General features: G+C 37.3%; 1 protein-coding gene across 2 annotated transcripts in view; it reads left to right on the top strand.

Moving 5' to 3' along the window:
• FGD6 (FYVE, RhoGEF and PH domain containing 6) overlaps nucleotides 1-25902 on the top strand; it is a 111265-nt gene that overhangs the window by 4971 nt on the left and 80392 nt on the right. For both annotated transcript variants that reach the window (XM_038558669.1, XM_038558668.1), the window contains exon 2: nucleotides 1250-3647. In XM_038558669.1, coding sequence (XP_038414597.1) covers nucleotides 1250-3647 — 2398 coding nt within the window. The remainder of the gene's footprint in view (nucleotides 1-1249; nucleotides 3648-25902) is intronic.

Genomic DNA, 25902 nt, shown 5'->3' with positions numbered 1-25902 from the left:
TATATTTTCCCAAATGTTGTGACTAATTTCCTTTGTTGAAAAAAAAAAAGTCATCATTAAATTAAGTATCAAAGCTTCTGTGTATTCAAGTACTTTACGTCCAACAGATATTTTGAAAAATTTGAGAATTTTTTTTAGTAAATTGTTTTTATTAAGCATTAGATCCTGTTGGACGAAGATACATGAAGTGTAAGAAACATAAGATAAATTATTTTTACCTCAGATCTCCTTGGGGAAATGTGACTAGTTGATAAGTGATAGTATAGGGAGAAAAAGAATCTAAGGAAAAAAAAGATACAGCCCAAAGATGTTTGGGCTCTGTATATCTTCATTTTATAGGTCTTTTGTGTCTTTTGTGAGGTGCCTTTAGGCTAGGAACAGGTCTCTACAAATCTAGTGTAGTATAATAGGTGTTTATTAAAAAAATAGGTGTTTGTTAAGTGCTTTTTATATAATGTGAGAAAGGATTGCTACAGTAGAGATTGTGGTCATCTTTTAAATGTTCTAGAATAGTAGTTATTAATAAAGAGAACACTGAATATTCACCTGTGGAACTTAAAAGAAATACACATGTCCAGGCTGTATTCCCAGAAACTCTGATTGATTAGACATGGCATAGAACCTATACACATGACTTTTTAAAAAATAAAGCTCATTGAAGGAATAATGACAATTCCTAATGACAGTGCCTATACAGAGAAATACCAACTTTGTAATAAATCAGATAATATAGAAGAATTGGTTTTGTTTTTTAGGTTTGTAAAATTTCTGATTTCTGTATTCCTTTTTAAGATTGTTTTGGGGTTCTAATGAGGTAGATTCTTGAGAAATGGCACTTAAACAACTCTGTGGTATATTATTGAGGTAGAAGAATAATTGATATGTAAGCATAAAGGGTGTCTTTTTATATAACTGAGGCAAATTCACTCACTTAGCACTTGGCAGACAAACTAAGGTCCCAAGCAGAAGCCAGGGATTTCATTTAGTGTCTACTGAAGATAAAATAATCTGTTCCAGATTTAGAAGAAAAATGTATTGGACTTGCTGAGAAATGTACACTCTGCCCGAGCTTTATATTATTGGAATTGAAGGGCAATTTAAGGAATTTTCAAGAGTAATCTGCCTAGCAAAATGCAGGTTTACCATGATTGTCAAAAAAAGTAAAAATGTTATCAAACTTAAGTATTTATCATCTTTTGATTTGGATTTTTATTCTTTGTCATCAAAGTATTATTTTTTTCTTTCCTAGAGATTAAGAAGCCACCAGTGGCCCCCAAGCCAAAGTTTGTGGTAGCAAATAAGCCAGCTCCACCTCCTGTTGCACCTAAACCCGATATTGTAATTTCTGGTGTTCCACAGCCAACAAAGAAAACCAAACCAGCAATAGCCCCAAAACCAAAAGTTCTGAAGGGCTCATCTGTTAGAGACATCGGGCAGTCACCATCAAGGAAAATCATTGTGAACCTTGAAGAGCACAAACAGGAATTACCTGAAAATGCTGACAACTCTAATTGTAAAAATGTAGGGCATCAGAGCAGTGATTACATTCTACCAGTGTGTTCCTGCAATTCTCAGTGTATCCATAAACTTGGGAATAGAGAGAGTTTGTTTGGAAAGCAACTTATCTTAGAGCCCCTGGAAATGCATGAAAATTTAGAAAATAGTAAAATTGATGAGTCCTCTTCAGCTATAAAAACAAGGAGTAAATGTGATTCTAACGTTGAAAACATCAAGACCCAGACTGGAGTAGTTTTAAAGGCAAACATCCTAGAAGAGAAGCTCAAAGATGTTTTAACACAACGAACATCACCTTTTATTTCTCTACAGAAGCACAGATCCACAGACAACCCAGAAATGAATGATGGCTATAATTCCAACAGACAATTCAGAATTGAGTTTGCAGATTTGTCACCTTCCCTGTCCAGCTTTGAAAAAGTTCCTGATCATCACCGTTGCCACCTACAGCTACCTAATGATGAAACTTATCAGCATACCAGTGAAAAAAGTAATACCTGCTTTCATTCATCTGAACAAGAAACTCTGGAAAATGATGGTAAAAGGAGTACTTTTCTACCTTCAGGTGGTGTTAGTAAGAAATCAGAAGTCAAAGACCTTGGTCCCTTAGAAATTCACTTAGTACCATATACCCCCAAATTTCCAACCCCCAAGCCCAGAAAGACACGGGCTGCTCGTCTATTACGTCAAAAGTACATAGATGTTCCTAGTGAAAGTACTGAAGAACCAGGGAATTTAGACAGTAACTCTTCTTGTCTTTTAGATGCTGCTTTGAAAAACAATAAAATCAGTATTCTTCATCAGAATGTTTTGTGTAACCAGGAACGGGTGGACAAAGTGAAGCCAGGAAATAAAGGTGAATTGAATGTGGACTCCAATGGAGACAGACAACATTTAGTCAATCCACAGAAAGCTATGCATCATGAAACATCTTCCTTTGAAAAAATGGAAACTGATTCTAATTTATGTTCTGACAGCAAGACAGTAGATGGTTCTAGTATGTCACTTGCTGTGGACAAAGGGACCAATTTTATAAGATGCAGTACTTTATCTATGAGCCTGCCTAAGCAACTCAAATTAACCTGCAATGAACATTTGCCTACCACCTGTAACCTGGGAGTGTCTGCCTCTCAAATGCAAAAGGAATCTACAATAAAAGGTGAAAGTTCCTCAAGAATTGTCCCCAAAAAACCTCAGAGACACAGCTTGCCTGCTGCAGGAGTTCTTAAAAAGGCTGCCTCAGAGGAGCTTGTGGAGAAAAGTTCTTACCCCTCAAATGAAGAAAATAATTCAGAGAAGGGTCTAGAAAGAAATCACCTTCAGCATTTGTGTGCCCAAAACCTCAATATGTCGTCCTCCTTTGATATGCCTAAACGGGCTTCAGAAAAGCCAGTGTGGAAATTACCTCATCCTATTTTACCCTTTTCAGGGAACCCGGAATCCTTAAAGTCTGTCACAATATCATCAAATAGTGAGCTTTCAACTGCCATGACTAAGCCTAGAGCAAAATCATTATCTGCTATGGATGCAGAAAGGTGCACTAAGCCTTGCAAAGACACTCAAAAGAAAAACTCTTTAAAGAAGTTGCTCAACATGAAACTGTCCATCTGTTTCATGAAGAGTGACTTCCAGAAATTTTGGTTCAAGAATAGCCAGCTTGGAGACACAACCACAGGCAGTCTCTCAGGTGGGGAGAAGAAAGGAATTGAAAGTGATTGGCATGGCATGTTGGTAGAAGAGAAGAGAAGTAAGCCCATCAAGGCATATTCTGCAGATAACTACAGCCTCGAATCCCAAAAGAAGAGGAAGTCTCGGGGCCACACGAGTGCAGCTAATGGACCAAGAGCTGAGTCTTTGGATGATCAAATGCTTTCCAGGGAATCATCATCTCAGGGGCCTTGCAAATCTACTACAAGTGGCTGTGCACCAGAGTATGAAAATGTACGCCATTATGAGGAAATACCAGAGTATGAGAACTTGCCATTTATTATGGCCATAGGGAAAACTCCCGAGTTAGAAAGGCAGAATTCCAGAAGCATGGAGGACAACGATGCAAATGTGTATGAGGTAGAAGAGCCATATGAAGCTCCAGATGGCCAGCTGCAACTTGGACCCAGACATCAGCATTCCAGGTAACACTTAGGTGTCTGACGGACACTACTTCTGCATGGATCACTGAAATTGACCTTCAGCAACCCTGTGAGTTGGGGAAAAATCACTTGATGAGAGAGTGGTTTAGTTAAGCATATATTAAATTATTCCAAACTGCAGTGTTCTTTTATCATATAGTCAGTTAATGAGTATTTTCAGTGCAAGCTTGCAAGTAGCTGACTTAATAGCTGATTCAAAGGGTATGAACCAGTGGTAGTGTAGGTAGTACAAGGGAGACCTAGAACAGCAAGGTTGCAGGCCCTCTAAGGCACCAACGTAGAGGTAATAGCAGGAATCTAGGGGAGGAAATTGTCCAGTCTGGTGAGGTTCATTTGTTAGGTGTAGAAATGTGTGAAGTTAAAAAAAAAAAAAAAAAAAAAAAAAGGAAATGTGTGAAGTTTGGGGGCGCCTGTGTGGCTCAGTTGATTGAGCATCCAACTCTTAATCTCAGCTCAGGGCTTGATCTCAGGGTCTTGAGTTCAAACCCTGTATTGGGCTCTATGCTGGACATGGAGCCTACTTAAAAAAAGAGGGAAAGAAAAAGGAATCTGTGGAATTTGAAATCCATGCATTTGCCTTGTCAGGTAAAACTTCTAAATTTACAAAATTTTCTATTCTGAGGATTATTTTGCTTCTCAAAGACTAATTACTACCATCATATGGACATAGGAAAAATGTGGGAAAGGGAAAGCTACTATCCTTTCTTTCTCACCTTTGTATGTGTATTTACTACCTCTGATATCCCTACTGTACCCACCTTATTGAAACCTTGACCATCCTTGGTGGTCCAGCTCAGCAACCATTGGCTATGTTATGAAGCTTTTACAGACCTAGTAGGAAATGTTTATTTCCTATTCTGATCTCCCCATTATGCTGTGGTATCCCTACAGCCTTTATCTCAGTTTGTCTTAAGGTATAGTCATTCATTGGTATGTCTGATGTTCTGTATTCAGTTGTAAGTTCCATGAAGGGTTTGAGTCATATCTTTTATCCCTTAGGAGGCCAGACAAGGGTGTTTGGAAGGATGAGTAGATGTTGGTTGGGTGAGAGAATGAATGAAAAAGAGGCAAAGTAAACAACCACCGGGGAAGCTTTGTTCTCTCTCTGTAGTCACAAAGAGGACCTTGCAGTGTATTTAAGATGTTATGTGTGTAACATAAAGCATACAGGCCCTTTTTGAAGTCTTGATGTTCTTAGATCACTCACCCCAACCCTTCAAGTACTCAGGTCTTACAGTAGGACTTTTGTAGAAATAGTAGCATATATGGTGACACAGTAGGGGCTCAGAAGATTATCAGGTGAATTGAATAAATAAAAATGTCAAGCAAAATCTTAGCGTATCAAGTAAAATTGTTCTAATTTCTTTTAGTGTTCAGATGCTATCTTAGCATTTTTCTCTACTCATCATCTGTGCCCTTCCTCCTTTGAGCCTTAAAAGACTTACCCTCCTTGCCTAACTTTTCTCATAGCTGACTTTATTCTATTTACAACTGCCTGAGCATTAATACCAAGGTAAAAGCCTTTTCTTTGGCATAAATATTTGGACAGAAAATTGAAATTAAATATCCAACTAAAAAAAAATTGTGTATACTCTTGCTTGCTCTTTTCTCCATGGAACAGTTTTGTTGGTAGTGCTTTCCTCTTAATATGCTTTTGTATAATGTGTGTGTGTATGTGAAAGAGGAATTGATTTGGCTTCTTTATGGTATACTACAATCCTTAGCTAAGGCAAAGTTTTTTTCTTGAAATTGGAGATTTGGCTGTCCTATTGGCCCTTAGGCTTAAATCCCAAGAATTTGTGATTATTGCTAACACCAGCTGTAAACTTTGGGAACTTGTCCTTTTTCTGGTATGTTTCTTATGCAGTTAGGGCACTGCTGCTCTGGTGGTGGTGGGAAACCAGTTTGGAAGGGGTTAATGTACACAGCCAGCCAGTGCAGCTGGATGGCATTCTTAAGGAGGGTTCTTTCTCAAGGCCACAGGAAACTGAGGGCGGCTTTGGACAGGTTACAGGCTGTCAAGTAGAGCAGCTTGGTAAAGAGTGAGTGAGCTCTGCTTTTGAATTAGCTTTCCACAGAGATTTTTGTTTAGGCCTGGAGCAGAGAGCCAGGCTTGAGACTCTTGAAATATGCCAGCTGAATCAAAAGCCTTCAGTCGTAGGGTCAGAGTAACAGCTTTTCCTAGGAGATTGTATCTTTTGTAAAACATTGAATAGACAGAGAAAGCAAAATCCAAGCCTTCATGTGGAGGACACCTGGACACCCTGACACAAGGTAAATGAGAAGTGGGACATACATTTCACGTGAGCTGAGTGGATCCAAATGGAAATCCTGTTTGGCAGTCTGGCTGTTGAAAATATATAGGCCTCTGCTTGGGAGTAATTAATTTAAAATCCAATACAATAGAATTCTAAAATGATAGAAAAAACGCAAACGAATCCTATTTAAGATGGTGCTGCTGGAATGAATAAAGAAGTGTCTTTAACAGTTCCTCGATCCTCAGGGAAGAGATTCTGGATCTTTCATAGGGACTGGTTCACAGAGACTTACTAGGTTTGCAGAGTCCACAGATATAACCAACCGGATTCTGGAATAGTAAACAGACATTGCCAAGCCTGGGGTGGCCCATACAGTCACCTTCTTTAGAGTACAGATGTTTCATGAATCCAACAGCTGGTATGAATTTACTAATTCATAGCATGTTTGTAATTTCTCAGTAAGAAATTGTGTGCAATTCCCCAGTTACAAATTGGATTGTGTTCTAAAAAGTTCATGATAATTTGGAAATTCAAGCGTATTGCCCAAAGAAAGAGATTTGGAAATGTTGGTAGAGGACCTGGGTTAGCACCTACATTATATTAACCATTACTGAACTGGCTCTTCCTTCCCCTTTCCTAGGTGAATTCTTCCTCCCATTGCTTCTTTGTCTCAGACAGGAGCTTTGGTCAGCCTGGGTGGGGTTGAGCACCGTTCTGTCAGAGGAGCACATCCCCTGGGTCTGAGACAGCAGTGTTTGTGGAAAGGGTGAGGTGACTAAAGAAGAATGAGGAAACTGGGGGCTGTGTTTGCTCTGAGAAAGACTGTAAGGCATTGGCAGTGATAAGGAGCAGGGAGGGGCTGGGTAGTTGGGCTTTAGTGTGCAGTGGATGTTTTTCCCTCTTTTCTTCTCACTATTCCTATCCCCTGCCCCCTTCCCTCTCCATTCTCTGCATAATTCTGCGCATTGAATTTCTGACCTCAGGCAAGAGTGAGGAGGACAAACTGGAGGAAGGGCGTTTGATGGGGCAAGGAGTGGTCCTGGGAATCCCTACAGCAGGGAAGAGTGAATAGTCAAATCTGAAGGTAAAAGAGGGTAAAGGGAATTCCTGTGGCCAGAGAAACAGTTGCTTTACATGGTCCCAGATAGGTCGTCCTTTGCTTACTGCTCTGGGTTCTCAAAAGCAGGTTTTTGGGGAGCAAGATTGTGAGAAACTCAGGCATTTTGGTACCTTTTGGGTATAGTTATGAGTTCTCTTCCCCAAAATGTTTCAAACATAATTATCCTAAAATACCTCACTGGCCAATAGGCCTTTCTTTTTTCCTCACTGACTTGTCCAGTTAGTGAATGCTTATTTATTAGTATTATTAAGAAGTTTGATTTTCATAGGGAAGTTAGTAAATTCGGGCCTTTAATATTAAAGAGTTATAGACAAATCAAAATAATAGTGTGCAAATATGGGAATTTTTCTCTTAAAATTGTAGCAGATGTCTTAATTCTCTAACCAAGAAAAATTTTCCTTGCCACCTTTCTAGGTCTTTCCTCTGTAGTTTTAGTTATTATAAGCGCTTCAAAAAAAAAAAAAAAAGAACAATTATTGGGTTTTCCTGGGTAACTTGGCAAGCCCTCAGTTTATTTATTCCATGATATTGACTGTGTGTAAAGCACTGTGCCTTCAAAGGTGAAAGAGGGGTGTGTGTTCCCAGAAACTTCTGTCCAGTGAGGTAGCAGACAATTAGAGGGCAACATTTTTTTTGTTGTTGTTGTTATTGACCCAAGCTTTGTTTGAGTTATACCCCAATTAAGGTATTAAAGTTGACTTCACGGATTTGTTAACACTTGACCCAAGGCTTATAAAATGGATGTGATTGAATTTAGCATGTAGGAGGTCATTTTCTAATCTTGATAAGAGCAGTGTCATTGGTATTCTGGGAAAAAGCCAGATTGCAGACTGAGAATTTCAAAGAGAGGAAATGGAATCAGCCAATGTGGATGGCTGTTTTCTTGAAACTTTGCCTGGAAGTCCCCATCACTTGACAGGTTTGGATTTATCTTTCGGTTTTCCTCAAGTACCAGGATTCAAAATAAAATAAACTTCAAAATAATTTCTTCTTGGGATGCCTGGGTGGCTCAGCAGTTGAGCATCTGCCTTTAGCTAAGGCTGTTATCTCAGGGTCCTGGGATTGAGTCCTGCATCAGGCTCCCTGCAGAAAGCCTGCTTCTTCCTCTGCCTAGGTCTCTGCCTCTCTCTCTGTGTCCCTCATGAATAAATAAATAAAATCTTAAAAAAATAATTTCTTCTTAATTAATTTGTATACCTTCATTTCTGATAAAAGGAAGTCTTAAGTTTTTTGTCTTCTCCCCATATTAAACACAAAACTGGGCTTAACGAGCTGCCAAATTACAAATCCTCTAAAATCCTGTTATGGCTTTTGTGTTATAAATCGTCAGACCTGTGCTAGAAGATATCTCTCTTGGGTTGCATTTACCATCTGGTGGTATTGTTGGATTTTAATGTAATGATTAAAGTATAAATTAATAGCCCTAATAAGCATTTTCATCTTGTCACAGCACTGATAAGATTATGCACAAAGGGTAAGGGTTAGGACTCCTATATCTCAAAAGAAGCCCTTTCCTCTGAGTTATTTTCAGCATCAGCTCAGGAAATATAAAAAAATTTGCATGGCTCTTTAATTTATCTTTCTTGTGTTGGAATCATAACACACAATTTTGGCAAATCTATTTGTTTACATACTTACCCTACATTTGAAACTGCAGCTAGATGCATTGGATTTTAATTCTTGGCAATAAGGCTTTTCTTTTTTTTTTCTTTCAAATTAATTATTAGCAATTAGTGAAATTGCATTATTTTGTCCAGCTCTATCACTTTGGTCTCATTTCCTGCCAAAACAGATAAGTGACATTTTATCAAATATATGCTTTTCTGTGGTAGAATGTCACATTATGCTTTTAGAGGTATATTTTTAGTAAAGAGATAGAAGAACAAGTATCCTACATTGTGATTGTGTGTACATGCACACATGTACACACACATCCTGTCTTCATAAAAAATATACTGTTTTGAGATGGCTGATATTTACGCATTTCTGGGGGGAGGGGGAAGGTAGCATTATTTTTAGACCTAATTGGTTTTCTATTGCTGTGCTTATTAACTTTTGGAATAGTAAAAATCTAAAAATTCTCTATTTAGCCAATCATATCATGATTTTACTTTTTAAAAATTATAATTAGTTATATCAGTGAGACAGAAATTGCTTTGCAAAATGAGTTTCTGACCTGTTTCCTGGAAAAATGTTCTCAATGTGATCCTTTTGGGAAATGGCACATGTGGGGAGGGGACAAGGAAGTCCCTCATTCTTTTCCTAAGCATTTTTAATTCCTGTAAGGACCTAATAGGTAAAGATAATCTGATAATCCATCAATCAGTAGTAAATGGATTAAACCTATTAGTAGGATGTTTGGACCTCAGTGCATTTTTGCAGTAGAAATAATTGTGAGTAGGTCTTGGGTTCCTAGCCAGCATATAGGAACTTATTTAGCTTCTAATATATGAAGAATGCAGTAGAATTAATAGCAGATGAAACTATGATAATACTAAAGCAGAGCAATCAAATAAAATTTTTATAACTTTTAAGTACTGGTACATTCAAGAAGGTAGAGGGCAGTGTGTTGAGGAAAATATTAAGGGGGAAGGAACAGGATGAAGAGGAGGAGAAGGTAAAATTTGGCTCACCATTTCTCCAGGTGGTTCAGGGGAATTCCAAATCTAGGCTCATGTTCTTATGTAGGGGGATGAGTATGTTCATATTTCAGACATTCATAATAATGCCAGTGCTTTGTATATTACTTTTGTAAGCTTTCTGTGTTCTTCCAGACATTTCTTTTAAATGCATCATCTTTTCCTGGAATTGCATAGATTAATTTGTTTTTTAGGGAAAGCCCTTTATTTAAAAAGTAGACATGTTTATATGAGCCTATTTATTTTAATACTTTTTTGTAACTTTGTTAGTAGCAAAGTGTAGCAAAATGTGTTACAACTCAAAGAGCAGTTCCAGTTGTAACACATTTAGGTATGGGAAGCTATAAAGAAGTACTTACTCATCTTTTTTATTAAATATTGAGTTTAAAAATTAAGTTTAAGAACTGAACTGCCTAGTTTTTCTGAGTGGTATAGAAAAACTGCTTTGGATTGATCTGAATCTAGTAAGTGTGTTAGTGGATCTCTGAAGAGAAAGAAAAAAGTATTTGCAAGTAGTTTTGACATCTGGCAGAGATAATCTATCCTTGGAGTTAATAAAACTTGGGTTGACCAAATAGACTATATCAATGTAATAAAGTGTGATAATAGCATTTCCAGGAAGAACAGCTATCTTCTGCAGTTTTCTTTTAGATTTCTCAACCTTTGTTTGCATGTATTATAGATTCATTTTGGTTCTATATAAGTGTGGACTTGAGTAAGGTTGTATATGGTATTATCATACCTTTTTATATGAGAAGAAATCAAATCATGGTGATATTAACTTCAGGAAAAATGGACCTCTAAAATGCAACTGGCTTAGTCGTTCTGAGCCCTAATGTCCAAGGATCTGTTTACCAGGCTCTCCCATTATCAAAGTGTTTTGGTTTCTGCTTCAGGAAAGGTGAAATAATAAACACTGAACAAAGAAAGTCAGTTTCCCCTGAATGTTTAGATAAAAATAAAAAGGAAAACAAACACAGTTAGCCTTTTTCTGTTTAAAAGGTACAACTGCTTAGTCTTTAGCTCTTGTGGATTCCATTGAAAACTTTGTTTTACTTAGGTCATATTTTTCTTTGAAGTCAGTTTCTTGGTAACATTTATGATAATTGATATACTTTGGCCTATGTTAGTATCATCTGAAACGTTAGGAAATAAAGAATAGTTTTGGCTTTTAATAAATTTGGAATAGCTTATACTTTGTTTTCTTCATCTGAAAAGCAGTTCTGATTTGAACTGTTTGTCAATTGTAATTTCAAGTCCAGGAAAGTTGGTATAATATAAAGAAGGAATAATTAGTGACTTTTTTTTTTTCTGTCTTTTTATTGGTCTTTACATGTATTCAGTCACGAGTCAACAGAAATTTCAATTTAAATGAGTAGTAGTTTCACTCAAATTTTTATTGCATGGTTCCACTGTTACATGAGGGGAAATGAAAGCACAGTTCCTCCCTATGCCTTGCTAGGTTGTGACAAGGACTCAGGACAGGGGAGGGAGAGATGAGTAATGAGATTGTTCATGTGTCAGATATGATTTATTTGGTATCAGGTTTGGGTGAGGAAACGTACATGGGGTGTCTTTTGGGTAGTTTGAGGAATTTGGAAAGTCAGGTATGCCTTTAGTGGTTTTAGGTCAAATGTAGTTATGAAACCATTAAATTTTAGAACTAAAGGAGTCATTACAATTCACCAGTGCAGCCTCTTCATTTACTGATGAAGCCAAGCCCAGCAAGACTTGTTGACTTTCCCCATACCACAGAGATGGGAAATTACAAAACCAAGACTCCAACCTTCTGCTTTAAAATACCACATTGTCCCTGCTAGTGCTGTTGTGGAACCTTTGCAGAGAAAGTCAGCAAGATTAGGAAAACTCAGGTGATCTTAGTTGTTATAAAAGGTTCAGATTTGATTGTGACACTGCCTTTTTTCTTCTGTTACAAGAGATAGACAGGAAGGACAGCTGCGTACAGCTTATGAATGCAAGATTATATATGCATATGAACATAGGATTTATGGCTCTGTTTTTAAGGTGGTTTCAGGGAGATGAGGATTCAAATTAAGCAGAAACTTTTCAGCCAATGAATACCTGATGGTTCTCACATATGTTAACAAACTTTCTTCCCTCCATTATCTGACTCTCAATCAATCCAGTTTTTCCCCCACTTCATCAAAAGTTTATCAACCAGATAATATCAAAGAAATGCTGTTAACATCACGTAACACAGATTTCATGCTAAATAGTAATAGCTGCTATTTACTCAATATTTCTGGTATGCCACCATCATGCTAGGAGCTCTTGCATGTGTTTGATTTAGTCCCTGTTATAAGACAGATATTATCTTCTTTTACAGATGAGGAAACTAAGACTTAATGAAATTAAGTAACTTTCCCAAGGGCACACAGGTTTATGTAGGTAAACTTAGTGTGGAACCCAGTTTTCTGATGCTGAGACATGACTGATTTTAAATTAGAACATGTTCATAATGTTCTGTGTTACAAGGCATTGGTTTTGCCATTTTTTGTTTCTTTTATGTTTGATATTGGTAGAGGTCTATGAATTTTTTATCCAGGGAACAAAATATTTCTGTACACAATTTGTACACTGTCTAGACAGAAAACACAAGGATATCTGCAGTGATATGTATAGACATCACTGAGCATTTTCAGAGGCCCCACATTTTTCATGCAAGAGAGCTCATTGATTAGAAAATTTTTATGGTTAGGAAATTGATATTTCAGTGTTTGGAAACTGAACTAATCATACCATGTTTGCATTTAGTCAAGTTAATGGTGGCTCTATTCAAAGCAAGTTAAAATGGTTCCTTTCATTTACCACCATTTCTTGGGGACATCGGTGACACAGAAAGAACTATGCATGTCTCATATTTTCCTGCTGATTTACATGAAAGTTACTTATTTAGCTGTTATCACTATTTGTCATGTCATTCTGTCAAATACTTTCTGACCTCTGAAGCACTGTAGTTTAATAGTTAATCACTACTTATGGATCCCCAAAGTAAATAATTTTGTAAGGCTGAAATACCTTTTATGATACCATCCTATCCTTATTATCTTTTTTTTTTTTTAAGATTTTATTTATTTATTTATGAGAGAGAGAGAGAGACACGCAGAGACACAGGCAGAGGGAGAAGCAGGCTCCATGCAGAGAGCCCGATGTGGGACTCAATCCCTGGTCTCCAGGATCACGCCCTGGGCAGAAAGCGGCACTAAACTGCTGAGCCACCCAGGCTGCCCTGTCCTTATTATCTTAATGAAAAAAAAGAGATTTAGGTGAATGGCAGGGCTTTTTTCCCCCAAAGAGGCAGGTGATACACTCTCTAGTTGAATATTAGAGGAGATAGGATTTCTGCAATCTTGTAAATTACAAGCGGGCAAGACCTGAAACTGGGTGAGGGAATGCATAGATTTGAGCTGTGGGTTGAAAGAAATTCTTAGATGAGCACTGTTTGCATCATTTCTGGGGCAGCTGACAACCAAGAGATTTATGGATTCTATCTCCAAGGTGACACTGATCATGATGCCTCTTTGTGACTTTTTAATTTGGCATCTGTAGTTATCCTGCCTTGGTTCAGCTGAATTTGGCTAGTTTTAAGTAAATAAAGGCTGAAAATCATCTTATAGAAAACATACTTAAATTCCTTCTCTGCATACTCTGCTGGGTATTTTAACAATGTGTGCTTCATAAAATTATTTCAGTGCTGATTCTAGGTTTCTCTAAAGCAATCCTGATAAGACCTCTACTTGGGTATTAAAGGAGACACATGTAAAGGAAAGAACCCAAGTTATATTTCATTTGAAATATTCTATAATTCAGACTTCTAATTTTTAGGTTTTTTTTTCTCAATCCAAATTAAAATCTATCTAGAAATAAGTACACAATGTGCTTCATTGTGAGGATGTTTCATTATAAAAAAAGTGTATAAATATATGCTTGCATTTTTTAGTCTACAGGTGTAGACATATGTTTCACTGCCCTGTATATCACTTGTTTCCTGCCTTTCCTCTTCTAATGTTTTATCCTAAAACAGGATAGAAAGGGGATAGCAGAGTGCTACTGCTCTGAAGGCTTTTGTTAGAGGAGCCTGCTGAAATCTCATGGCCTCAATCTGCCAGTTTTCTGTGACTCTCATGCCCAAAGACTCCTACCTAATGACAGTTGATTTCAAAGGCGTCTGGTTCCTATGTAAACGTAGTGACATTTTAGCTGCTACTGGGGATATTTTCAAGTGATTTTATTCACTAGTAAGCCAACAACATCAAAGACAGTTGTTTTAGACTTTATTTTATAGAATTTATAGAAAATTTTGATAAAATATAGATTTTACTTTTATAGAAATTAATAAACTTAATTCCCCTTGGATAAACCAGAAACCAAATAATTACCTCTTATTATGTCTTTCTCTCACACTGGTCTCAACTTTTAGAAATGAGGGGTGGGGGAATCAGACAAGAAGTCAGAGAGACCAAAGACAGTTCCTATTCATAAGGAATTTACAATCTGGTTAATTATTTCTAAGTTGAAATTGTTACTGATATAACTGGATTCATGTGTAGTTGTGAGAAATAGTACAGAGAAAAAGTAATATCCTGTAGCTAGTTTCTCCTTGTGATAATATTTTGTAAAACGATAGTAAAATAGCACAATCAGAATATTAACAATGATAAAATCTGCTGATCTTATTTAGATTTCCCTGGTTGTACTTGTACTCAGTGTATAAGTAGTTCTATATAATTTTATCATGAGTTGGTTTGTGTATCTACCATCATAGTAAAGATACTGAGTAATTCCATCATTGCAAAGATCCCTCTTGTTATCTCTTCATAATCATACCAGCATCCCACCCATCTCACTCCCCAGTCCTTGGCAACCAGTAATCCATTTTAAATTTGTCATTTCAAAAATGTTACATATCATGGAATCATCATTCTATTCATTCCTGGAGATCCATCTGAGTTGTTGCATGCATCTGTAATTTTTCCCATTTATTACTGAGTAAGATTACAGTTAAAGGACAACCAGTTAAAGGGCCATTTCTATTGTTTGGCTTTTAACAAATAAAACTATAATGAAGGGCAGCCCGGGTGGCTCAAGCGATGTAGTGCCACCTTCAATCCAGGGCGTGGTCCCGGAGACCCGGGATCCAGTCCCGCATCGAGTCCCGCATCGGGCTCCCTGCATGGAGCCTGCTTCTCCCTCTGCCTGTGTCTCTGCCTCTCTCTCTCTCTCTGTCTCTCATGAATAAATAAATAAATAACCTTTTAAAAAAATAAAGCTATAATGAACATTCATGTATAGGTTTTTGTGTGAACATATGTTTTCATTTCTCTGGCATAAATACCCAAAAGTACAATTATGGGTTATGTAGTAATTGCATGTTTAGTTTTAGGAGATGTTGCCAAACTGTTTTCCAGAGTAGGTGTACCATTTAACTTTCCCACCAGCAATGTAAATAGTTGGGTGTCTCCACATCCTCTTCAGCACTTGGTGTTTGTGATTTTTTTTTTTTTTTTTTTTTTTTTTTTTTTTTTTAGTCATCCTGATAGGTGTGCAGTGACATCCAGTGTGGTGATTTTGCATTTCCTTGATGGCTGATAATGTTAAATATCTTTTCATGTGCATATTTGCCATCTATGTATCCTCTAAGGTGAAATCTCTATTTCTTTGGCCCATTTTCAAATGAGAATCTTTGGTTTATTGTTTTTAAAGAATTATCTTGTAATTCAGCATCATTTGATGCCCTATGCCCCAGAGACTAAAATTCAAACTCTTTGCCTTATAATATAAGACTTTTTGTGGTCTTGTCCCAGTTGGCCTTTCTAATCTCATCAGTTTGCCCACCTGTATGAGACCGACCAACATTCCTAAGCACTTTGCTTATAGCTTTGTTCTACAACCTGACACACCCTTCCAGCCAGACAGGTTATCCGTCATCCTTCTAGACCTAACTCAGATGTTACCTTTAGTAAAAATCCCCCCTTCCAGTGTAGGAAAGGTAAGAAAGGGACACCTGGGTGTCTCAGCAGTTAAGTGCCTGCCTTCGGCCTGGGGCGTGATCCTGGAGTCCTGGGATCGAATCCTGATGGGGCTCCCTGCATAGAGCCTACTTCTCCCTCTGCCTATGTCTCTGCCTCTCTCTTTCTTGTGTCTCTCATGATTAAATAAATAAAATATTTATTAAAAAAAAAAGGTAAGAAAATATTCCTACCTCTTCAACCCATCCACTTGTCCTACTTACACAGTTCTGTTGTCCTTTCTAACACTTTCTATTCTCATTGGTATAGTATCTGTTTTTTATTTGCCCATCTGTTTCTCCTACTAAAATATAATCAGCATGAATGAGAGGCATTTAATTTTGTTAATAGTACTTTCTCCCCAGTGCCTAGAATAGTGCCTGACACATAGTAGGCACTTAGTAAATATTCATTGGAAGACTAAATGAGGAGGTAAGTTTATGGATACTTGTGTTGCTACTCCATTCCACAGCATATTGCCTAGCATTTCCTGTTTATGGTGTGATAAAATTAATAGCTGCTATCTACTGTATTGATTGTTATGTCAAGTAGTACTAGTCACCCCTTTTCTTGGTCTGCTTTTGCACAGCACTACCTCACCTTTCTATCATAGCACTTTGTTAGCTTTCCCCACCACTTCTTCCAAAAAGAGGAACATAAGACATAAGAAATATAAGGATAAATTTTATGAGAGTATAAGCATCTTTGTGTCCCTGGCCTCAGCAAATACCTGGCACAAAATAGGTGGTCACATCTGAGTAAATAGTTATCAGGTTATATGTTGCTTTTACTTGTATGAGGTCAGAATCCAGCTGCATTTTGAGTAAACCAGTGTCCCACTGACCAGGCTTCCAGAATGCACCGGAAACATCTGTTAATTTTGGAAAGCAATTACACTGACTTGGAGAATTAGCGCTATTTGCTTAAACAGAGCTCCCTTGAAGAAGAGAAATTGAGCTAAAAGACTTTGTATGAGTATCTTTATTAGATAGTGAGCATCCTGCCATGTTATGGAATTGTTAAGAAACATTCCATTCTCCTTATTCTATTGGTCTTCTTACCAAACCTACAGAAAGAAGCCATAGGTCTAAATTCCCTGCCAATCAACAGCAATTTTTGACAGTTTCTCAAAATAGTACAGATCTTAAGGTACCTATTTGATATGTTATTCAGAAAATACAATTATATTACTAAAAAAATAAATAAGTAATTTTATAAAACTCTTCTTAAATGAAAGACCTGTCTCTGTAACCTTACATGTAGTAAGAAAACAAATTAAAACAAAATTCTGAGCAGTTTGTAGGTACCTTTGGAGTTAGCCAGAATTTACTAAGATGCCCCAAAGTCAAGAATCTGGTGAAGGCCTTTGTGCAGTTTTATATATATATATATGGAAATGATTGCAATGATTTAGTTACTGAAAATGTACTTATATAGGGTGAATTATCTATATAATTATTTTAGGATTTGTTTTTTTTTAATTTATTTTTTTAATTTATTTTTATTTTAGGATTTGGATATCTAGTCTGCCGAAATATATTTAGACTCTTTGTTGTCTGCAAATAAAGTGTATTAGGAACGCCAATCTAGAGGAGTTTAGTATCCAGATGGAAAAATTGTCTTACCTTAACTAAAAAGTTATGAAGTCTTTTAGAAAAATGTTCACTTAAAAAAAACTTCTTTCCTTTATCTTTTAGTATTCTCACTATTACAACAGATAAAATCCCATGTTGTAGCTGTTAGGAAAACAAGTAAAATATAGAATATGCTTGTGATTTTGCACAGAAAACCCATGAAAATTATTTAATAGGTTACATGTTTCCTTTTCATGTATTAAATACTATTTCTAGATCACAGATTCTTTTTTTTAATAATAAATTTATTTTTTATTGGTGTTCAATTTGCCAACATACAGAATAACACCCAGTGCTCATCCCGTCAAGTGCCCCCCTCAGTGCCCGTCACCCATTCACCCCCACCCCCCGCCCTCCTCCCCTTCCACCACCCCTAGTTCATTTCCCAGAGTTAGGAGTCTTCATGTTCTGTCTCCCTTTCTGATATTTCCTACCCATTTCTTCTCCCTTCCCTTCTATTCCCTTTCACTATTATTTATATTCCCCAAATGAATGAGACCATATAATGTTTGTCCTTCTCCAATTGACTTATTTCACTCAGCATAATACCCTCCAGTTCCATCCACGTTGAAGCAAATGGTGGGTATTTGTCATTTCTAATGGCTGAGTAATATTCCATTGTATACATAAACCACATCTTCTTTATCCATTCATCTTTTGATAGACACCGAGGCTCCTTCCACAGTTTGGCTATTGTGGACATTGCTGCTATAAACTAGATCACAGATTCTTAACTACACATCAAGTATATGCTGAGTACCATATTTGGAGAAGGATAAAGGGAACTTTTAAAATGAAAATTGGTACTAAGGCTTTAGCAAAGAATATAAAATAAAGATGTGAAGGGTGAAAGTTTTCTGTGACTATTAAATGAATTTTGGTCTCATTAAAATATATAAACTCTTTATAGCTTTTTTAAATTTTTATTTATTTATGATAGTCAGACACAGAGAGAGAGAGAGGCAGAGACATAGGCAGAGGGAGAAGCAGGCTCCATGCACTGGGAGCCCGACGTGGGATTCGATCCCGGCTCTCCAGGATCACGCCCTGGGCCAAAGGCAGGCGCTAAACCGCTGCGCCACCCAGGGATCCCCATAAACTCTTTATAGAGCAAAATTTAATCACTGAAAATAAGCAAATATATTAGCTCTAATAGGTTTAGGAATTTATTTGTTGGTAAAATTAGTTTACGTATGTTTTTATATCCAGTGGTTACTTGATTACCTCTTGATTGTTGATGCTTTTGTGTAGTAGACTAAGTGGAGATCCTAGCCAGTTCGTTGAATGTAGCCTTGTTAGATCTATTCTCCATAGTACTAATTCTAAACATCTTTAATTTTGATTGAGCTCTTCCCACTTTAAGGAGCAAAGTATTTTCAGATGCTCTTCTGTACTATGTAGATTAGTGCTCATTGAAATCTTGGCCCCAGTAAATATTTCTTCTGTCCTTTTTGCTAATGCCCTGTGGGTGGATTCCATGTGTTAAAATCTGTGACTGTGTATAGAGGTGTTGGAGTTCACAGTAGCTTCTTTCTATTTTGCCATACTCACCTGAGGTTAAAGTGAAAACATTCTTTCTTACTTGGGTTTATCATATAGGGAATTTATCATTTTCCCTGACAGGTGGTACACAGTCTGGAGGGTTAGAAGTGTGTTCACCTATAGTCTGTACAGGAAGTATACTGAAAATTATTGCCATAATCTACATGTCAACATGGTCTGATCTTTTTCTTTTTTTTACATTTCATGGAAGGCTTAGATGGAGAGGACTGTCTCCAGCCCATCCTTCCCCTTACCTTTGATCTTTTCTTCCCAAGTATTAAAAAAAAAAATGTTTATGAGAGATGCTTGAAATAATTGAGGTTATTAAACTTGGGAGAAGGAGAATGGGGATTTTCGTTTTTTTTTTAATGTTTTTTAAATTTTTATTTATTTATGATAGTCACAGAGAGAGAGACAGAGACAGAGACATAGGCAGAGGGAGAAGCAGGCTCCATGCACCGGGAGCCTGACGTGGGATTCGATCCTGGGTCTCCAGGATCGCTCTCTGGGCCAAAGGCGGGCGCCAAACCGCTGCGCCACCCAGGGATCCTGGGATTTTCGTTTTTTAATGTATTTTCTTAATTATAAAAGTTACATAGAATTCTTTTTTTTTTTCTTTTAAAGTTAAATGTGCATAAAGGTGAAAACTAAAATCCTCCTTCCTTTCCCTTTCATTATCCCCCTCCATTCCAGTTGAGGGAAGAGTTTTTCTGGGGGTTTTGTTTGTTTGTTTTGCTTTTTAATATGGAAAGTTTTAGAATAAATGGAAAGTTTACGAGTAGTTAATCTCTGTTCCCAGGAGGCCTTTGTTATCTTGGAGGTACTTGAGAAAAGCAGAGACTGTCAGCACTGTTTCCTCCTAGACAGGAAGCCTTCCTTCTTGTGTCACCTCCGTGCCTTACACAAACCCTTAACACACCGGGAGCTCAGTGTACTGCTAACCCTAGGGTAATGCGGACACACATCACAGATGGAGGAGCACATCACGCTTGGTCTTACTACCTGCTCCTTGCTTCTTTCCTCTTTCCCTCTTTCCTTACTATTTTCTGGTATCTTAACTTCCCCTCCCTCCCTCCCTCCCTCCCTCCCTCCCTCCCTTCCTTCCTTCCTTCCTTCCTTCCTTCCTTCCTTCCTTCCTTCCTTCTCCTTTTTTGGTGCCTTTAGCTAGCTAGCTAGTGGCTCAAAGTAGGGTTTGACAGAGTTGTGACGTGCTGTTCACTAGACTCCTTTAACTTTAGGATGAAAATCTGTAATTAGAAAAGAAATACAGGTACTTTGCTTTACATGGCAGATTAGAATTCACATAACCAAAAGAATCAGCACCTTCATTGCATGACACGTGCTTTTTGTATCTTTCAGAGCTGTCTTTTCAGTCTGTATGTTCATTGTAATTTTTATTTACCAAAGAGGGTTAAAGCTAGTGTTTAGAAAAGTGCTTTTAAAAGTATTTTGAGATCTAATGAGACACCTCTAACTTAGTTGGTGACCGAAATTCTTTCAGAATTAGGAGACAGTGCTGTAATGTGGGTAAAATTGTGATTATTCTGCGCTGCAGGATATTACTGTACAGGTAGTAAGCTCCCAAAAAGACACAGTGAAATTAAACGTTTAGAACAAGACCAAGGGTGACCTGCTGTGAAACCATGGCTCATATGATCTCATTGCAGGAGTTCTTTACTCAGCAGTGTACACTGATGATGAGCTGTTTCACATGACTGATAATGCAGAAGCTTCTCTCTGAAGTCATTTTTTATACAAGTCTAGACTTTTAAGTGTCTAATTTTTTTTTAATATTACAGATGACACTAAATGTATGAGGACAGAGAACATGCATGCAAGCAAATGAGCTTTCTATGACGAGGCACTGTTGTTAACACATTATTCATATAAATTCATTTAATCTTCATAAAGCTCTTTCAGGTAGACAGTATTATTATCCCTATTTTATGGATGAGGAAACTGAGGCAAATTGAGGTTAAGAGCTTATAATTCAGTTTCACTTAGATAGTAAATGGCAGAGTTCAGATTAAAACAGAGACAGTTTTTTGCTCCAAAGCAGATATACTGTGCTCTGGGTAAGCTAATAAAGTGAGGGTCAGTAAACTTTTTCCCTAAATGGTCAAATGGTAAATATTTTAGACTTTACAGGCCATGTGATCTCTGTTGCAACTATTCTGTTCTGTGCATATAGTGTGAAAGCAGCTATAGACAGTCCAAAAACAAATGTGTGACTGTGATCCAATAAAACTTTATTTGTAGACACTGAAATTTGAGTTTTATGTAATTTCCACATGTCACAAAATATTATTCTTGATTTTTTACCACAATTTAAAATGTAAAAGCCATTCTTGGCTCTTGGGCCTTATAAAAAGAAGAGGCAGACTAGAATTGTCTATGCATACTATACTATTATTGTGTGAGATATTAGGATAAAGGCCACTAATTTATTAATTCATGCATGCAGGAAATAGATCAGGTATCATACTAAATTTTGGGGTGATCACTGGTGAACAAGAACAAAACCTTCCAGTTCCTCTTGCCATTCATTCCACTTATTTAATGGACTAAGTTGTTGTTGTTCTCATGTTTGCTTTTTAAAAATTTGTCTTTATTTCCTGCCTATTGCATGTACCAGACAAGTGTACATTATCTCATTTAATCTTCATAGCTGGTGGCATTATCTCAATTTTATAGTTTAGAGAAACATAAAATTAAAGAGCCTGAAGAGCCAGCCATTACACACAGCCAGGTAAAAGTAGAGTTTAGATTCAAATGCAAGTCTGTGTTAGGTTTAGGTGTTTTTTCTTCTCTTTGCTACTGCCTTCTTTGTCTCTGCTCCTAGAGATGTATGAAAGTGTAATGAAATGCTTCTGATCCTGTCTAAAGTGAATCTTTGTATCTCACTTCTTAAATACATGTTTATTTTTACTTCTCTTCCATTTGTCCTGGCTCTAGCTTTCAAAGATGCTACACAAGTTTGTTAGAATGTTAAGATGTTTCTTGGTTTCCCACTCAAGAAAGCTAAAAATAAACACAGAACTAGTTAATAATGTAACCAGTGAAAAGATTCAAGGATGCATGGGAATAAGAGTGGAGGAAGAAAACCCATGTCCTTTTGTCCTCTACAGCCTCTCAATCTTGAAACAATAGACCTGTGTCCCCATGCTCTGAGAAAGAAATGGTTTCCACGTAGGTCTCTTGGATTACTGATGATTCATAGATAGCCTGGTAGACTTTTAGGACAGTTCTTTTGTGGATAGTACCTGAGGAAGACAGATGATAAGTAGAATTGTTCATGTATAGTTATAGTTTTAAATAAGAAAGTGAACTGATATATTCATGAGTGACAATTTAACCTCCCCATCTCAGCTACTAATGGATTCACAAGAAGCCTACTATCCTTTTCCCCATGGCAGTGGGAAATCCCAATTACACGTTGTAGTTCCTGTTAGAAAAAGGGGACATTTGAATAGGCCTGGCTAAAATAAGATCTGGGATGGAAGGCAGATGTCCTTTGAGTTTAACTACTGGTTTCTTGTAATTCTCTACTATTTTATTTACTAGGGTCTGTACTTAATGTAACACTTAATATTCTATAACATGGAATATATCATATTTCTATAACTTGAAAATAGCATAAGTTTATTACAGCAGACTTTGGATGTATCTGCAAAATATAATTAGGTGTATAGGAAGCTAACTTGATATACCCTTCAAGGGGATTCATCGGGATAATTCTATTAGAAACTACTAGTGTACCTGCTTTGTACTTAAAAATCCTGGAAAATGGCACCCTCTTTGGTGGTTTTAATTATTTTAAATTAATAATTATTTAAAATAATAATATTTAGTTAACTTACAATTTATATGTAATTTAAAAATAAATATATAGTTTAATATTTAAATTAATTTGCAATATAATAAATGATTTAATTAATGATGTTCTTATTATTTCCTATTCACCCTGTTGGCGAGCAAGGGATTCCTGCCCTTGGGTTATAGGGATTGCCAAGTGCATGATACTAGACAGATGAGATTAATAGCAGTTTATTGGTCACATATACAGCCTAGGGGAGGAGGACATAACATGCCACACAGGGCCACACTGGGATTGCATTGGGAACAGTGAGTCATCAGGGGCTATGGAAGCCAGTATCAGGGTTGGGGGTGACCTTTGGTTCCCATGGGAGGATGTGATTGACTGGTTTGAATAATTGCATGTGTTGGCAAGGAACTAAAATTCTCTACCCAAATGTAGCCGGAATTGTCCCTATAATACAGAAAGTTATTTGGATAGGGCACCCTACCTGAGGGAACAGAGCAGGAAGGGCAGCTGGTCGTTAGACCATTTGGTGTCCTCTTGGTTTTCCATAGATGGAAAGGCAGAACACAATAGGTGTTATACAATAGTAGTTTCGTACCAACTCGCAATCAAGAGCATAGCATGGGCAGAGGGAATGATCATATTTTCCAAAAGTCTCACCACCTTTTCAGTGGCTGCTCAGATTATGAGGAAAAGAAATTAGCGTAAGCAGTGTGGCATGTACAATTGATACAAAAACACAAGGTCACCCTGTTTAATAAGATAGAAGATGAGGTGTTATCTTTACGTTCTCATCAACCAGTCTTACTCCCCTGACCCAGCTCTCCCACTAGGTTCCCGACTCTGGTGTTAGAACCTGGCAAGGCCAAGGAAAGGTGTTGAGTTTGGATCCCCAATTCCCATCGTGGATGGATGATTGCCTTTTCTGCTGTGGCTGCCTGCCAAGAGAAGGGGGTCTCTCTCTAACTTGGTAGACCTCTAACTTCTCATCACGCAGAAATCCTCGCCACCGCCTTGCCCCTATCACCCTCCACAACACTTCCATTCTGACCTCCAAGCCTTTGCTCATACCATTTCCCTTCAGTCCTCTTCTACTTAGGATGCCTATGCTCCTCTTCATTCACTGGACTCTTCTTTCAAGTGCCTGTACCTCAAACCTCTGACTGCCCCAGCCTGCATGGAGTGTTTATTTTTCTGGTTCTCTAGCCTTAGTGTCTGTGCACTGCCTTTAATAACACTTAGCATGCACTAACTTCTGGTTGTATTCATTTTAGAAAATACTCCCTGCCTTTATGCTAATTATTTGTGGATATTCCAGTTCCTTCTGCCTCTATCTGTTTAGGAAGGTTCCACTCAGCAGGTAAAAAGGGGAGCAACCGATAAAATTTACAGTTTGAACATTAATTCTATTAGATTATCTTCATCCAGCCCCTAAAATAATATGATATATAAGTCCTCAATATTTATTGAGATAAATGGCATAGCAGTTTTATGTATTTTAAATATTATAATATATATGAAAATATGTGTATAAATTTATGTGTGTAAATATCTAAATATGCAGCATCTGTATGTGTGTGTGCCTGTATGTGTCTAAATGTGAAGCACCCTCGTGTAGCCATCCCAACCTCATTATTTCTAGTGTCCTTTATTTGGTGTGATACTAATGAGTTACATATTACATAATGAGTAGGTAAAGGGAAGAGAGTATATTGGATCAACTCTAAATTGACTTAAAAATTTTTATTTTTCCACAAATAAACACCATCTTGCTGTAATGACAAAACTGGATTGGCATCCTGCTATATTTTATTAGAGGCAATTCTAAGCTCAATAGAATGCTTTTTTATTTGTATTAAGAAAAAGATTTCTGTGCACATTTCTTCTTGAAGAGTATTTCAAGGAATCATTCTCAAACCCCTCCAAATTTTAAGAAAGCAAAATTGCTGGTAATTCAGTGTTTGGTATTTATTTTAGCTAGTGCTTATTTCAGGAGATATTTTTATAACAATCTATTCCTCTCTAGCTGGGAGCAGCTCATGCTTGAACCAGATGCCTTCCAGCTAAGCCAGAGGGACAAGAGTGTCTGCTGGACTGTGATCAGCCTTAGGCTCCTCTTGTCTCACTGGGATTGTACCTGGAACACTGCAGGACATGATTGTCCTTACTTAGAGGCCAGGAATTCTCCACACCCCAGAATGCTGTGGGAGATGTCTAATAGTATATGGTACTGTTCACTGTGAAATAGGCAGCAAGTTGTGTGGTTACTCTGGCCCCCGTAGAATGTTGAAGAATCCTTTTACAACCTCTTTTTCTTTTTTGATTGTTAAAAGATTTCTTTATTTATTTGAGAGAGAGCATGCACGTGTGTGTGTGTGGGGGGGTGTGTGTGGAGAAGTAGGGAGAGGGGCAGGGAGAGAGAGAGAGAGAGAATATCCAGACTCCCTGCTGAGCACAGAGCCCAGCGTGGGGCTCAATCCCAGGACCCTGAGACCATAACCTGAGCTGAAATCAAGAGTCAGATGCCCAACCAATTGAGCCACTCAGGTGCCCCTCTTTTTTTCTTTTTAAAGCCATCAGCTGGCTGGCCGGAAGCTCATTCCTCCAATCTATTATCAGGAGGCATGCTAATAATTTTCCCCGAATAAACCCCTACAGGTTGTAAAGGAAAGCAATCTGTATACCTTTCTCACATAAAAATTAGTTCTTGTTTTTTTTTTTTTTTTACTTATCACTCTGGGAAGAACTAAGCAGTACCTAAAGAGTTGGTGCTTTGAATCATCTTTCTAAAACTTTCCAAAGTCTCTGGGTTTGTTGTGTTGTCTTTGAAAAAGTAATAATATACATATTAAAAATGTTTTTAAAAAAACACCAAAAGGTAAATTGTGAAGTCTCTCTTAACTCAGACCTTACCTTAGTCCCAGAAGCAAACATTGTTATCAGTTTCTTTTGAATCTTTACAGAGATATCTACTGGTATATTTGTATTTCTGGGTGTGTGTGTACAATTATATACAAACAATATATACATACACACATAAAAATGTGTGTTTCTGTATATGCAAAAACGTGTTTTTTGTTTTGTATATATGTTTTTCTGTGTATATGTGTTCTTTTGCTTTTTTACGCAAATAGATGCACACTGTTCCATGCCTTGATTTCTTTTAAACCCAGCCAAATTCTTGGAGAACAG

This window comes from Canis lupus, chromosome 15, assembly GCF_011100685.1.
Source record: "Canis lupus familiaris isolate Mischka breed German Shepherd chromosome 15, alternate assembly UU_Cfam_GSD_1.0, whole genome shotgun sequence".
Taxonomy (NCBI): domain Eukaryota; kingdom Metazoa; phylum Chordata; class Mammalia; order Carnivora; family Canidae; genus Canis; species Canis lupus.
This window is presented reverse-complemented; position numbering and strand designations above follow the sequence as displayed.